The 14,172-nt window shown below is 45.1% G+C and overlaps 1 protein-coding gene and 5 non-coding genes across 6 annotated transcripts in view; 1 reads left to right on the top strand and 5 right to left on the bottom strand.

Annotated features, from left to right (window-relative positions):
* Positions 1–1,112: 1,112 nt before the first annotated feature.
* TRNAA-UGC (transfer RNA alanine (anticodon UGC)) lies at positions 1,113–1,184 on the bottom strand. The gene has a single exon. It is a non-coding gene; the product is annotated as a tRNA-Ala (tRNA).
* A 395-nt stretch (positions 1,185–1,579) lies between these two features.
* Positions 1,580–1,651, bottom strand: TRNAD-GUC (transfer RNA aspartic acid (anticodon GUC)). Its single transcript has one exon. It is a non-coding gene; the product is annotated as a tRNA-Asp (tRNA).
* An 859-nt stretch (positions 1,652–2,510) lies between these two features.
* TRNAF-GAA (transfer RNA phenylalanine (anticodon GAA)) lies at positions 2,511–2,583 on the bottom strand. The gene has a single exon. It is a non-coding gene; the product is annotated as a tRNA-Phe (tRNA).
* Positions 2,584–3,319: 736 nt separating this feature from the next.
* TRNAD-GUC (transfer RNA aspartic acid (anticodon GUC)) lies at positions 3,320–3,391 on the bottom strand. Its single transcript has one exon. It is a non-coding gene; the product is annotated as a tRNA-Asp (tRNA).
* A 594-nt stretch (positions 3,392–3,985) lies between these two features.
* On the top strand, positions 3,986–4,057 carry TRNAA-UGC (transfer RNA alanine (anticodon UGC)). The gene has a single exon. It is a non-coding gene; the product is annotated as a tRNA-Ala (tRNA).
* A 2,409-nt stretch (positions 4,058–6,466) lies between these two features.
* DHX37 (DEAH-box helicase 37) overlaps positions 6,467–14,172 on the bottom strand; it is a 31,123-nt gene continuing 23,417 nt past the window's right edge. Inside the window, exons 21-27 of the mRNA XM_054997096.1 lie at positions 13,717–13,889; positions 12,679–12,793; positions 11,733–11,870; positions 10,360–10,454; positions 9,738–9,811; positions 9,029–9,126; positions 6,467–7,943 (exon numbers count right to left, since the gene is read on the bottom strand). Coding sequence (XP_054853071.1) covers positions 7,861–7,943; positions 9,029–9,126; positions 9,738–9,811; positions 10,360–10,454; positions 11,733–11,870; positions 12,679–12,793; positions 13,717–13,889 — 776 coding nt within the window. The 3' untranslated portion in view covers positions 6,467–7,860. The remainder of the gene's footprint in view (positions 7,944–9,028; positions 9,127–9,737; positions 9,812–10,359; positions 10,455–11,732; positions 11,871–12,678; positions 12,794–13,716; positions 13,890–14,172) is intronic.

Genomic DNA, 14,172 nt, shown 5'->3' with positions numbered 1-14,172 from the left:
TAACAAATACTTGTTTTGGCACTTGTAAAGGTGTGGGAGGAGAAATGAGAGCACACCAGCCTACAGTCCAACCAGGATCAGCCCATCGTGGCATTTTTAAACCACGTTAAAATGACGGAGGCATCCCTGGGGTTCCATCAGGTCTAGTTTGGCCTTAGTTCCAGCAAGATTGCTGCATGGTGTGCTTCCTAACCATACCATGGAACTCCTTTTGCTGGTGTGCTAGTTTTCTATTTGCACAGATTTTTAAAAACACCTCTGTTTCAAAAGTGATCAGCATTGGATCAGCCTCCCTCTGCCCCACTTTAGAGCCCAACACCTGCACTCCCCTTCTGACCGCATGTTCTCCCTCCCATAGACTGCCGCTCTGTAAATGTCAATTAAATAGAGAGCCAAGCTGCAAGACCAGGACGCCTACATTTCCCATCAAAACTTGAGGGAAGCTGACAAGTGTCCAACCTGTGTCAGGTGTCACTTGTAGCTTGGCTCTGAGTGTACCATCCAGAGATCAGAGTCCAGTAGCACCTTTAAGTCTAACCAACTTTACTGTAGCATAAGCTTTCGACAATCACAGTTCTCTTCGTCAGATGCATGCCTCTGATGAAGAGAACTGTGATTCTCAAAAGCTTATGCTACAATAAAGTTGGTTAGTCTTAAAGGTGCAACTGGACTCTTTTCTATTTTGCTACTACAGACTAACACGCTAACTCCTCTGGATCTATGATCCCGAGACCAGTTCCTCTTCAGAAAATGCCTGCTTTGGAGAGTGGACTTTATAAGTCCACAGTATAAGACAGAACTGTGCACTAAAATTATGAGCTTATGAACCTTCCCAAGTCCTGGCCCCCGCCAGAGCAGGCCTTTACCGCCAGAGCAGGCCTTTACCGCAAGCACCGTTTGTAGCATTGGTTCCCCAAGTTCTGCCTTCCAGAAGTTTTCTGCAGCTGTTAGAAACGGTACATGCATGCAGAAGCGAAATAGCATCTACAAAGGCAACCTTTCCGAAGGAGAAAGAACTTCAAAACTTCGTTCGTTGGTTGCCAGTTGATGAAGTTCGCGGGGCATAGCCATGTTTTGCTTGAAAGAGTTTTTAAAACGTAAAGAAAAATTTATGGAGATGCCGGGGATTGAACCCGGGGCCTCATACATGCAAAGCATGCGCTCTACCACTGAGCTACATCCCCCCTTGCTGGAAATGCGTTTTCTGCAAGGTCTGATATTAAAACAATACTCTGTACACTATTGCAATGGTTGGAAACCAAGATTCTGTACGGAAATCAGAAGGGCCAGGGAGATGTCAGAAATGCAATCGAAACACTAACGTGTCAAACGTCTGCTTTGAGCCTTCTGCGATTTAAATTCCCGTGTCCGCGCTGAGAATAAGCACTAATAAGCAGGCTTGCAAAAGATGCACAAAAGGCAAAGGTGCCTCGGTTTGGCAAATGCACAAACACGCGGGGCTCTCATAAATGCAGGAAAGGAGGCTTAGTGCAGAGAGTAGGAACAACGAGTGCATAGCCAAGAGACAGTTATATCACCATGTCAAAATATTTTACCACTCAAGGGAAAAAATACAGGCCTCCCCGTCGGGGAATCGAACCCCGGTCTCCCGCGTGACAGGCGGGGATACTCACCACTATACTAACGAGGAAGAACCGTGCCTCTTCTGTTGGAAATACGTCACTTGAGACTTCAATGGGACTCACCTTGATTCCACCTTTGCAGAATTGCACGGCCTCCAAGGGAGGTGTGATCAGAGAACCAGGAGTTGTACTTTCCAGAGACACAAATGGAAAGGATCGGAGGTAGTGGGTGATAAATAAATAAAAATAATAAATTATAATCTGGTTATTATAGCAGTGCTGGTGACTGTTCTTTCCTCCCTGGGAGCAAGCACCTGCCTGTGTTTGGCCTATGGAAGGAGCATTCAGGCGGGATGATTATTGATTTATTGGCTTTCGTTTTAGCCCGGCTTTCTCTTCGAGGCTCAAGGAAGATTAGGCAGTGTTACAACAATGGCAAACCGAATAGCACAAGGCACCCAGATGCAGTTTCCACGTGGTTCAACAGGCGAGTCTTAGAGTGGCCGGGGCTTCTGTTTCAGCATTTCTTCAGCTGTGGATTGGATTTCTGCTGTTTTTAAATCTTTGCATTTATTAACATTTATCAAAATTTGCACGTATATACCCTCTTATTGAAATGTCTTAGAGGAGGAGTATAAATAACGTAAATTAATGAAATTGAAAAAGATAAAAAGCAGTGAGATAGGGCTAGGACAACAACATTAGAAACATGGCAATTGCAATCGAGAGGGCCCTTCGATTGCAGAGAACAGCTATGTGGCTATGTGTTGCAACGAGTGTGTGAGTGCGTGCAATGGAGCATGGGGTTCTGCTTTCTACACACCTTTGAACACTTGGCTATGTGGAATTATAAATAAAGTAGGTACATAAACTAGCAAAGAATAGTTTTGACCAAATGAATCAATGTTTCAGGACAGCAAAATTCTCTGCCGAAACCCGGGATCGAACCAGGGACCTTTAGATCTTCAGTCTAACGCTCTCCCAACTGAGCTATTTCGGCAACTGAAGAATTTTTTCCCCATTTGTCTACCAATACTGCTTTATCAGAGACAATTGCTTCACCTTTAAACAACGTAATCAATTTGTCTGATTCAACCATAATTTTTAATCCTCGCACCGGATTCCAACGACCCTCGTTTTCAGCAGCAAGCAGAGATGGATTGACTGAGAGCGCCCCCAGCTGAGCTTTGCATGCATTGGGGGAAGGGAGCTGGCTGCTCGGGAGTAAGCCTCTGCACGGGTGCCTGTGCAAAACCGACGCACTCTGCGTGTGCTCAGAGAAACTCACTCCTTCCTACCTAGCATGCTTGCTTCTGCCCCAAAGGACACCCAGTTCTGCAGTCCATTCCTCTCTCTTTTCCCACTTTATTTTCACAACAACCCTGCGAGGTGGAGGAAAGGGCTGGTCAAACTCCCCCCAGTGGCTTCCTATGCAGTCTCTTTGGAGGTCGAGCCCAGCAGGGTCTCCCTAACTCGACTCAAGGCTGCAAGAGGTGTGTGTGTGGGGGGGGGGGGGATGCAAGCTTTATTTCAAGCAGCTGCTTCTATGCAATTTCTTTTGCAATGCCCTCATTGAAATGCTTTCTATAAAAGAAGGGAGGGGAAGCAGTGGGGAGAAAATTCATCGGGGTGGTATCAATAAGGAATTTGGTGGCCAAGCACATTGGCCAGGGGAAATGCGCGACAATATGTCACTGGGAGATAAAAGTTGCAATAAAAATTCTAAAAAGTCAAGCCTCCCCGTCGGGGAATCGAACCCCGGTCTCCCGCGTGACAGGCGGGGATACTTACCACTATACTAACGAGGAAGTGCTTAACAGCGTTTAAAAAAACATATCTGATAAAGCAATCACAGGATTTGCAGTCTTTTTTTCCAAAAAATTTGAAAGAGATTCGGACAGCCAAGAGGCACCGTGGTTCGTTTATTCCTTTTTTGTATATTTGGGTGGAGGAGGGAAAAAATCGCACGGTTTGTAGAGAAGCAACATATAGTATTTATTTGGTGCACTGCATGTGCGTGCATGGGGTGGGGAACTTGGGCTGCAGTCCCTTCTGAATGCCCTTATTCGTGCGGTCCTTTATTAATGCTACGCTGTCCCCAAATTCAGCATCCAGTTGCAGGCGCAAGAGGAGTTTTACATGCTAACAAGCTTTATCGGTCCCGGGGGTGCAACGGGAGGGCTTGCAGGGATTGTGTGTCAGCAGATCACAATGCACAGGAGCCTATGACAAAGCGGCCTTCTCAGAACCTGCGGAACGCGGGAGGCTGGGTGCGTGTTTGCCTTCTTTCCTGCTTGTCTAGTTTTTCAAACATTAAACCCATTGCAGAAAAAAGGAAAACGGGAGAAATAAGAACAGAAAAGCAGCTCTTTAAGTCCATTGGAAAGAGCGTTTACGCTGTGGGGGATGTAGCTCAGTGGTAGAGCGCATGCTTTGCATGTATGAGGCCCCGGGTTCAATCCCCGGCATCTCCACTTTTATTTTTTTTCCAATCCACAAAATTCAGAGTTCTAAGGAATTAAAAAGTTTAAATCCACCCTTCAGTTCCTGCAACAAGTCAACAGGATGCGTTTCAACCACCGTGGCGCCTGTGCTATGCTGAGGGATCTGATCCCAGAAGGTTGCTAACCTCTAGGTGGGGCCCTGAGATCTCCCAGAATTGTAATTTACCTGCAGACTATGGAGATCAGTTTCCCTGGAGAGAATGGCTGTTTCGGAGTCATGGATTCCATGGTGCTGTGGCTTCTCCCCTCCCCAGACATCAATCCCTAATCTCCAGGAATTTCTCAACCTGGAGTTGACAATCCTAGATTCCAGCACTACTAAATTTTAAGGGCAAATTTGAAAGCCTGGAAGCAGAAAGGTACATCTATTTTCCAAATCAGCTTTGAAACTTGCAAGGAAAAGACCAATTTTTTTAGTTTCCCCCAAATGCACTTTTCAAATTTGTTGTTTTGAGGAGAAACATTGTAAAGACCACAAACTTTGTCAAGCACAGAATAGTACATGTGGTCTATAGGCCTCTTGCAACTTGATTCACATGAAAAGGACAGACGCCATCAGAGACAGTGTGTGCTATCTAGAAATTATTTGCAATGCCTGGAAGATCCAGATTGTGCAATCAAAGTAACAGCTCAATCCTGAACAGAGTTACTCCCTTCTAAACCCTGAGTCCACTGGATTTAGAAGAGTATAACTGTTTAGAGATTACACTGCAAAATACTTCCTTGCTTCTCACATTGAACCTAACTTACTCCTGAGCCCTTGAAATAATCACCTACGAATGGCTGCTGCTTGACTGCAAGGCATACATTGCAGAAGCTCAGCTCTGCTAAACTGCAAGAAAGTGCAGGACGAGAGTGCCAAATGTACAAGAGTGCCAAATAAGGCACATATAACACTGTTCTTACGTGAGCTGCATTGGTTGCCAGTGGAGTACCAGATTAGATTCAAGGTTCTGGTATTGACCTATAAGGCCCTGTGCGGACTGGGACCAGCATATCTACGGGACCGTCTCTCCCCATATATTCCCCGGAGGACACTCCAATCAGGGGACAAAGAGCTGTTGGTGGTCTCTGGCCCCAAGGAGGCCCGCCTAGCCTCGACTAGAGCCAGGGCCTTTTCGGTCCTGGCTCTCACCTGGTGGAATGCTCTGTCTGCTGAAATCAGGGCCCGGCAGGACCTACTATCCTTCCACCGGGCCTGCAAGACAGAGTTGTTCTGCCAGGCATATGGCTGAGGCTGGGCTTCTGCCGGCTTGAAAAAAAGGGGTGTATAAAATCTTAACCCTCCCTGTGAAGGCTGTCCACAATCCGGTTTAAATGTGTATGGATTTTTATTGTATTTTAATATGTTGTTATCCGCCCTGAGCCCGCTTGCAGCGAGGGCAGAATAGAAATTTGAAATAAAGCTGCTTGACCGCATGACTGCAGGAAAGAACTCTTCTGCTACAAAACTTTACTGAAAAAATGCACTAAGACCCACCACTAACTTCTCCATCCCCTGGATTTTGGACGCTGTTAAGGATGGCAGACTCTGTCCTGTGGCACACAATCAATTGAAGTTTGAGCATGAGAGTTAATTTCAGTGGTGCTCACATAAGTAGATTGTACCCTATATTAGCACATACTTGGATTCTTAAGATTGCAAAATCTTCTGGACGGGGTCTGAGCATCACAATTATTCCCAGGTAACTGTACCAGGTAACTGCCAACTCCAGTTCAGGGAAAATTCCTGGAAATTTGGGGACAATGCCTGGGAACTTGGGAAGGGCATTCAGATGTTAGGTCACAGAGCCCTCCCTTCAAATCTTCTGATTCCTCCAGGGGACCTGATCAATGTGAAGGCCAATTTAATTCCTGGAGAAGTCCAGGTGCCACCTGGAAGATGGTGTCTTAAGTGACTGCTTCTGTCCAGATTAAAAGGTTGAAGGACAGCTTTGCTCAAGTTGCAGAAGCTTCGCCTGTTGAAGATTGCGGCATATGCTAGAACTGGCCTAGATCCCTCTTACCAGTCATGAAGCAATGCTTGCTAAGAGTCAACCAAAACGTCACAAAATAGCAAGCTTTCATGTTCTCCAGAACTCTTCATCTCTGGAGAATTTGGAAGTTTGATATTCTGTAATATTTGGGTTGTTCCAGATAAAAAGGCTTTCACGTGACATGGGCGGGAATTTTCCTGTGGATCAACACGGCAACTTACAATCTTTCTCCAGTGTCAAGTTCCCTCGTTTTGCATGACTGAAGCAGATCTAAGAAGTTATTTTCCCTGGATGTATCATGTATCTACATTTTTGTTTCCAAAAAGCATGCCAAGCTTTCCACCCTGCAAGTCACACAGTCCACTGTGCAAGCATGAGTAATGAAGAAGGGAACGCACGAAGGTGAGTAGGAAAAGAAAAGGTCTCTTTATTTCAGAAACATTTCAGAAAATTGCATTATTGTAATACAAAACCAATTATTAACATGTTATACATAGTGAATTTATACAGTAAAGAAGCCTTTAGCTGCTTTAAGTACGGAGAGCACCATTTTTGGCCAGCCCTCTACCAATTACACTAAATTGTGCCCCTCAAATGGCAACACAACCAAACGGCTTTGAAAATAACCTTTTTCCATAAGGGGTATTTCATTTGCTTGAAGCAACCTAGCAAGCTAACACCAGCTCCGCCATCCCCCTCTCCTGCCCAGTGAAGCCAGCGCTTCATTCCAACACGCCTGGGGCAGCGTAGGATGGCCCTTTATGTTAAGGATGTACATCAAGACTGTCTCACATCAATCCATAAATCTTAAAACGACTTACGTTTCTCATTCATACATTCATGATTACATCTCTGAAAAATGTATTCTTTGTAATGTTTTTATAAGTTCTTGCTCAAATTGCAAATATATATATAGTTAAATATATATATATACACGTTTAAAGGGAACACACATATTCCACGGCATAAAAAAATCCTAGTAGAGATCAAACAAGCAGAAAATAAATGTAGGGGAAAGAAAGTGTTAGCTTGTTTTCAGAAGTTATGAGGATGCCAGTTTCTTCTCTCTCTGGACGTGGGTGTTCAAGGCACCTCGGACCCCAAGGGAGATCTGACCACAAAACTAATATAGCCTAAATGCGTTTTTTTTTCCAAAAGGAAAAAGAACAACACAGCTGAAAATTATCCAACTAGCCACCCTTATGAACGCGGCCAGCAAAATGTCTTGGATGATCCTTTTATAGCAATAGAGTAGAGTGTCTTTATTTCAGTGTTCAACTCAAACTGAGGCTTGCCGGTGATCCTGAAATTGTTCTTTCAGACTAGGATGTATCACAGTTTGGACTGATCCATCTTGGTAAAGTGCATTTCCTAGAAAAGGATGCTGGCCTCTCGGTTTGTCAGCTGCAGTAAAACCAGGGAGTTAAGAGCTCGAGCCACTTGGCAACAATGAAATCTCCCGAACTAGCTAAGCACTAAAACGTCTTTGTATATGATAGATACATCTACCCATAACGATATCCCCATTCATACCAAGGGAGGAAGAACATCTCTGTGCGTGTCCTTTTGTATCCATGGATCTGCTCCCTTCAATACAATATATGTGCCCACCTAAGCAAGCACACTGCAAGGAACCGACGCAAAGGAATGAAGACGGCCCACCACTCCGTGAACAAGCCAGTCTTTTCCTTTCCTTGCAAATACGGACACCTCTTTCCCTGTTGGGTCTTCGCAGCCAAGGCAGTTCTAGGGGAGGCCCTTGTGGAGGGGTCAGCAGAGGACAACGTGCTCGACAGTTCACGGCATTACTGGTGGCCAAATTTTAGATACGTTTTCATGTGCCGCTTCTGGGATCCACTGACAATATTCGGTCAACATATCTGAAATAGAACAATTTATGAGCAAGGGGCCGTTAATGGAAAGCAGCTTTTATGAAAGGCTGACCGACAGAATTGGACGAAATGTTCAAAAGTGTTTTACAGTCACTCTGAGATAGTCTGTAGCAACAAAATCGAAAAGAGTCCAGTAGCACCTTTAAGACTAACCAACTTTACTGTAGCATAAGCTTTCGAGAATCACAGTTCTCTTCGTCAGATGCATCTGACGAAGAGAGCTGTGGATCTCAAAAGCTTATGATGCATCTGACGAAGAGAACTGTGGATCTCAAAAGCTTATGATGCATCTGACAGAGAGCTGTGGATCTCAAAAGCAGATGATGCATCTGACGAAGAGAGCTGTGATTCTTGAAAGCTTATGCTACAGTAACGTTGGTTAGTTTTAAAGGTGCTACTGGACTCTTTTCTATTTTGAGATAGTGACGGCGGGCAGGGAAAGTTACGGTCGAACCTTTCATCAAGAGATACACAGCTGGTGAGACAGAGGCATGTGGACAGAAACAGAGCCTTCGCCACAGGTGAGGCAGAAAAAGTGTGTGTGTAAACTATTTCATCGCTCCTTTAACATACTCATCAAACTGGAATGCCCGGACACTCAAACTGCTAGCAATCCTAAGATCTACATTCAGACAGAATTACATAAATGTGGAAGAATTTGTAAAGGCTGGAATATTTCACAGCTTTAAATTCTCAGGCCCTGCTGTCTAGAGCAAGCTGATTTGGGGCTGTTCCATGATCGAAGGAAAGCAGCTGTGCCAATCAGGTGTAGTGGTTAAGAGCGGCAGGACTCTAATCTGGAGAGCCGGGTTTGATTCCCCACTCCTCCACTTGAAGCCAGCTGGTGACCTGAGGAGCTCTCTCAGTCCCACCCACCTCACAGGGTGTTTGTTGTTGTGGGGATAATAATGACATACTTTGTAAACCGCTCTGAGTGGGTGCTAAGGCGTCCTGAAGGGCGGTATGTAAATCAAATGTTATTATTTTCAGCCATCTCAAGTGAAACTCAATTCAGCTCAAAAGCAGAAACGTGACAAAATCAACAAGAATACCAAGCACATATCAAGGCTTACATTTTGGGTTCCTGTTCCAGGCAGTAAGTAACGCATCCCGATTATCAGCGTTTTCTGACACCAGAGCTTTCAGGAGGGACTCGGTCCTTGGTTGGAGTCTGTAGGGATTTCAAATATATACATACATCAGAACAAGCACATAAAATAATAATAACAACAACATTTGACTTATACACCACCCTTCACGACAACTGACCGCCCACACAGAGCAGTTTACAAAGTGTGTTGTTATTATCCTCACCACAATCACCTTGTGAAGTGGGTGGGGCTGAGAGAGCTCTGAGAGAGCTGTGACTGACCCAAGGTCACCCAGCTGGCTTCAAGCGGAGGAGTGGGGAACCAAACCCAATTCTCCAGATTAGAGTCCCACCGCTCTTAACCACTACACCAAAAATCAACCAGCTGCTCTTTGAAGCAAATCAGGATCCAAAGACTGGCCAATGGAGCCCAGTGTGGTGTTGTGCTGGATCTACGAGACCCGGGTTCAAATCCCTACTCTCTTATGGAGAGGTGGGGTATAAGTGAAATAAATATACCCTTCAACTTTTCTCCAGAGATGACACACCGCACGCATCACTACGGCTGCTGTGTAACCTGAGTCTCTCTTCTGGCAAAGGGCGTATCGCCACTCCCACATTTACTCCCTCTTTCACTCTTACTTAAGATAGAAAGAGAAGCAACTCCACCCTCTCAATTGTCAACAACTTACTTGGCCCACGTTTTCAACATTGTGGAAGGATTAGACAGCAGGCAGCGGGTAAAGGAGCCCAACTTTTTAAAGACCTAGAAAGAGACACGTACAGGCGTTTTAAAAAGAAATTATATACAGAGAAAGGCTTTAAAAATGGTTAAGAGGAAGAATTAAGCAGGCAGACGTTGCTCAGCTCATAAAGATGCCTCCCACGCCCTCATCTGCAGGCATAAAGACGAGAAGTGAGGCAGGTCATGACCAGAGACAGGGCTTTTTCTGTGGTGGCACCTTTCCTTTGGAATGCCCTCCCCTTCCAGAGTTCCTTGGTATTTACCCTTACTGTCCTTTAGGTGCCAGGGCAAATCTTTACCCCAGTCTTTTAACTAAGGTTTTTTTTAAAAATCTCCTTTAGCTGTTTTATGTTCTTTTTCTAGCCTGAGGACCGTTTTATGGATATTCTTTAAGCTGCTCAATGCTTTATGCTGTTTTTAATGACTGATCATTTATGCTGTTTTTAATGACTGATCATTTATGCTGTTTTAATGTTATTGTTTTTCCTTGTGAGCTGCCCCAAGCAGGCCTTTGGGAAGGAGGCAGGCATATTCTCTAACGAAAAAAGAATTAAGAAATGCACACACACCTTCCCTTCCAGTAAGAACTTGGCGAAGTATTTGTAGCGATCGATGCCTTCAGGGTAATCCACCTCCACGGCTGGAAGTTGCCACCCAATCCGATCTGCAGAGAGAGGCTGATGTGTTACGTTTCTGCATTAGACACTCTCTTGCTAGCTAGCCTTGCATTTAGCCCTCAAACCCTCTTGCTTCACAACTGTCTTAGGGGCAGCCAAAACAGCGAGATCCTTAAGAGGGAAATCACAAAAAGCTCCCACACTGACAAACTGGTATTCAAAGGTTTATTGAAAAAAAATCACAGATGGTATTCAACAAGCTGATCTATTAGAAAAAGAGCTGTAGGAACTCTTTAGCATAACTCATTAGCATATGTCACGCCCCTTGACATCGCTGGAAGTGTGTCATTAGCATAACTGATTTGCATATGCCACATCCCCTGACATCACCTACTGTATCCTGGTTGTTTTGGACCCAATCCTGGCCATTCAGGGCAGAAATTGGGCCCAAAATGGCAAAAAGGGGCTGAAAAGGGCCAAAAAGGGCCCCCAAATGGTCAGGATCGGGCCGCTGCTGAGTGGGAGAGTGATCCACCACCCATCAGAGGCCCAATCTGGGCTGTTGCGGCCCCAATTCAGGCCGAAACGGGCCCAAAATGGCCAAGTCAGGTAGGCGGGGCCACCTGACATGTGACCTCTTTGGGGAACTGCCAGAACTGCGTTCCTGCGCGTTCCCCCTCGAAATGAGCCGACTACAAGATTTACTGAAAACTGGCTCCCCTCCTTAGAACACATAACCAAAAACGATGTACAACTAATTAATCAATCTTATCAGTCGCTCTTAATCTTGTAACTCAAGACACCCGAATTCATTCTACTCATATTCTTGAAAACTCTACAAATAATTAAAACTATCAATCCACAAGGCATATCTGAAAACAGAGAGAACATTATAATACAACGGGCAACTTAAAGAGATATGTAACCATACTAACCATATCATTGTGCTTTAATATGATTGATCTTATTGTTGTATCTGTTATTGTACTATTGATAATTAAAGTATATTTTAAAAAACCCTCTTGGTTCCATCTCCTCCAAAGAGGACGGAAACAAAACGACCATACTGGGTACCGGCCAGTCCCATCTGAGAGCTTCAAGCAACCGCTCCAGATGCGAGCACGCAAATCACAGCCCAAAAAGTTTAGGCAAGAGCTGCTGCAGGATTCAGGTTTCGAACACAGATCGTTAGTCTAGCTTTCGTACCATGGAGAATTTCCGCAGTATTCTAGATCAATAGTATTCTAGAATCATCAAAGGGAATAACATTTACGCCCTCCCCACTCCCCCACCCTGAGAAAGAAGCACTATGCCACAAAACTCACAGAAGACACTAGGCCTATGGCATTTGACGCTGCCTGTTTTAGGACAGTAAGAAGGGGGAGGATGATCGAGTGGCTTTTCGAAGTGGCAGTAGGGAGGCAAGAGGAGGGGAATCCAGTCGGGCTCGATGGCTGAAATGCCTGCAGGACAGAAACAAAAAGCAAAACACAGCTGGTAACGAGTGGAGCTTTTCACTTGTCTAGCCTTTGCCGGCACAGAAAGTTTTGAGCCAGAAAGCATTCTCTGTCAGAGCAAACGTAGGGCCATTTGCCCTTGATGAGGACCCCCCCCCCCAAAAGTCTATTCCCTGCTGTTTGGCTTTTTAATTCAAGTTTGAGAAATGACATCCAATATAATCTCAGTTAATTTCGCACGATTTACCCTAAAAGGGATCCTCCGTTACACTGACTTCACTGCTGAATCACCGCTGTGTTCGATTCCCCACTCCTCCGCTTGAAGCGAGTTGCGTGACTCTGGGTCAGTCGCAGCTCTTTCAGCCCCACCCACCTCACAGGGCGATTGTCGTGAGGATAACAACACACTTTATAAACCGCTCTGAGTGGGCATTAAGTTGTCCTGGAGGGTGGTATATAAATCGAATGTTGTTATTGTTGTGTGTGCTATAAAAAATCTGATGTGGGGCTTTGGCCTTGTTTGCTGGACCCACATTAACCACGGACGTCCTAAAAACTGCCTGACTGCTATGACATGTTCCAAACAACAACCGGGTACCGGCATGCCTGTTATTTTTTTCTAGAAAGGTTATCTGTTCATTGTTATACCCCCAATGAGCTTCCAACGATTCCCCCCCACCCCCTGCAACCCTTCCAGTGTTGTAAGTTATGGGCTGGTGAGTAATATTAACGTTACTGCAACCTGCCATACCAGACTCGATCTGCTCTCACTAACCCTTTAGAAAGGGGCCCCCCCAAAAGAGCAGCCAGTTACCTTTCATGTACATTTTTGTGGTTTCAACTATTTCCTGATAGACCACAAACTCAGGGAGCTGTTTGAAGAGGACAGAGTTCGGGTGGATGAAGACTGGATCGTCCAGAAGGGGAGTCTAAGGAAAGACACAGAGGCAAAAAGACTGAGGCAGGCAAGATGACAAAGCAGACTCACATTAAACACCACCTACGTTACAGGTTTTCCAGCTTAAAACTAAGCCCAGGCTGTTTGTGTGTGGTGTCCTGCAGCTTCCTCTCTTCCATATTTTTGTGTTAACAAATCAAAACTCAGAAAGAAGTCAACAGATGTAAAATTCCCAGCCCAGTCCTAGATCCTCCCACTTGGTGACTCTTTATAGTCCTTATGCAGATGTTTCTCTGGTCAGAGAAGAGGAGAAACCTCTCAAACAACAGTGGCAGGACATTGCAGCAGCTAGTGTGCCATGACAATGACATTAACACAACACTTAAAAGCTAGTGGTCTTTAAGGTGCTACTGGACCTGAACCTTGCACAACTAACAGCACAATCCCAAACAGAGTTACCTAGTCTAAACCCGTTGAAATCAATGGGCTTAGACTGGAGTAACTGTGCACAGGATTGCTCTGTAAGTGAAGGCTCTTTGAGTCTCAAGCCCCATTGACAGAGGAGGCCTTCTGCTGCAACCCTGCCTGATTTCCAGCTCTGGCAATCAATCTCTTTTGGATAACTAATTCTCCTGCATCAGGTGCAATGAGATTAGCTGGTACAGAGACACAGAAACAGTACTTGCCTTCAGAGGTCTCATTAACTGTTTTCATTGTTTCTCTGTATGAGTTCCTGCTCTGGACCCACCTCTTTCAAATCGAGAAACATGCCTCAATCAGCAACTCACACAGAGATGCAGCTTTGCTGTGGACTGGTGTTCTGAACTTGCAAGCCCTTTTGGGTTGTTCAGCCAACTTAAACCGGTGTAACACTGCCACAGCACAAGCTTTCAGATTATCAAAAGGAAAGAGGCCTAGGAGTGACTGACCTAACAGGAGGCCACCACATTTTACCTTGTAACCATTTTTCCACTTCTCATCGAGGAGCTCTTCTGCTTGGATCCTTCGGGCAATGTGGTCTCCAAGCCCTGCCAGGACTATCTGTCGCAGGTAAGTCACCTGGGTCTCTGTCGGGGGCTTCATTTTGGGGTCAACAAAAAGGCTGGCATCGGAGCAGATTGAGTTCACTTGAGCCATGAGAAGGAAACCACAAAAAACAGGGAGATTCTCAGAAGAGGTTTGGGGGAGGGGGCGTGCAAGAGCAGATTAACAAGGTCCCAAGAGATTGTGATAAAATGTCAGCCTTACTACAACTTAGAGAACACAAAAAATGGGAACAGCTGATCTGGAGAAAGACAATTTACAGAAAAACGGGGACTGAAGACATCCCAGAAGTTCTTAAAAGCACAAGGTAAATACGGTTATTACAATAATCAGGTACTTGACAAGATTCTCAGAATCCATTTCTTT

This window comes from Eublepharis macularius, chromosome 13, assembly GCF_028583425.1.
Source record: "Eublepharis macularius isolate TG4126 chromosome 13, MPM_Emac_v1.0, whole genome shotgun sequence".
In the NCBI taxonomy this organism is placed as follows: domain Eukaryota; kingdom Metazoa; phylum Chordata; class Lepidosauria; order Squamata; family Eublepharidae; genus Eublepharis; species Eublepharis macularius.
Note: the sequence above shows the minus strand (reverse complement) of the source record. Positions and strands in the feature narration are given on the sequence as shown.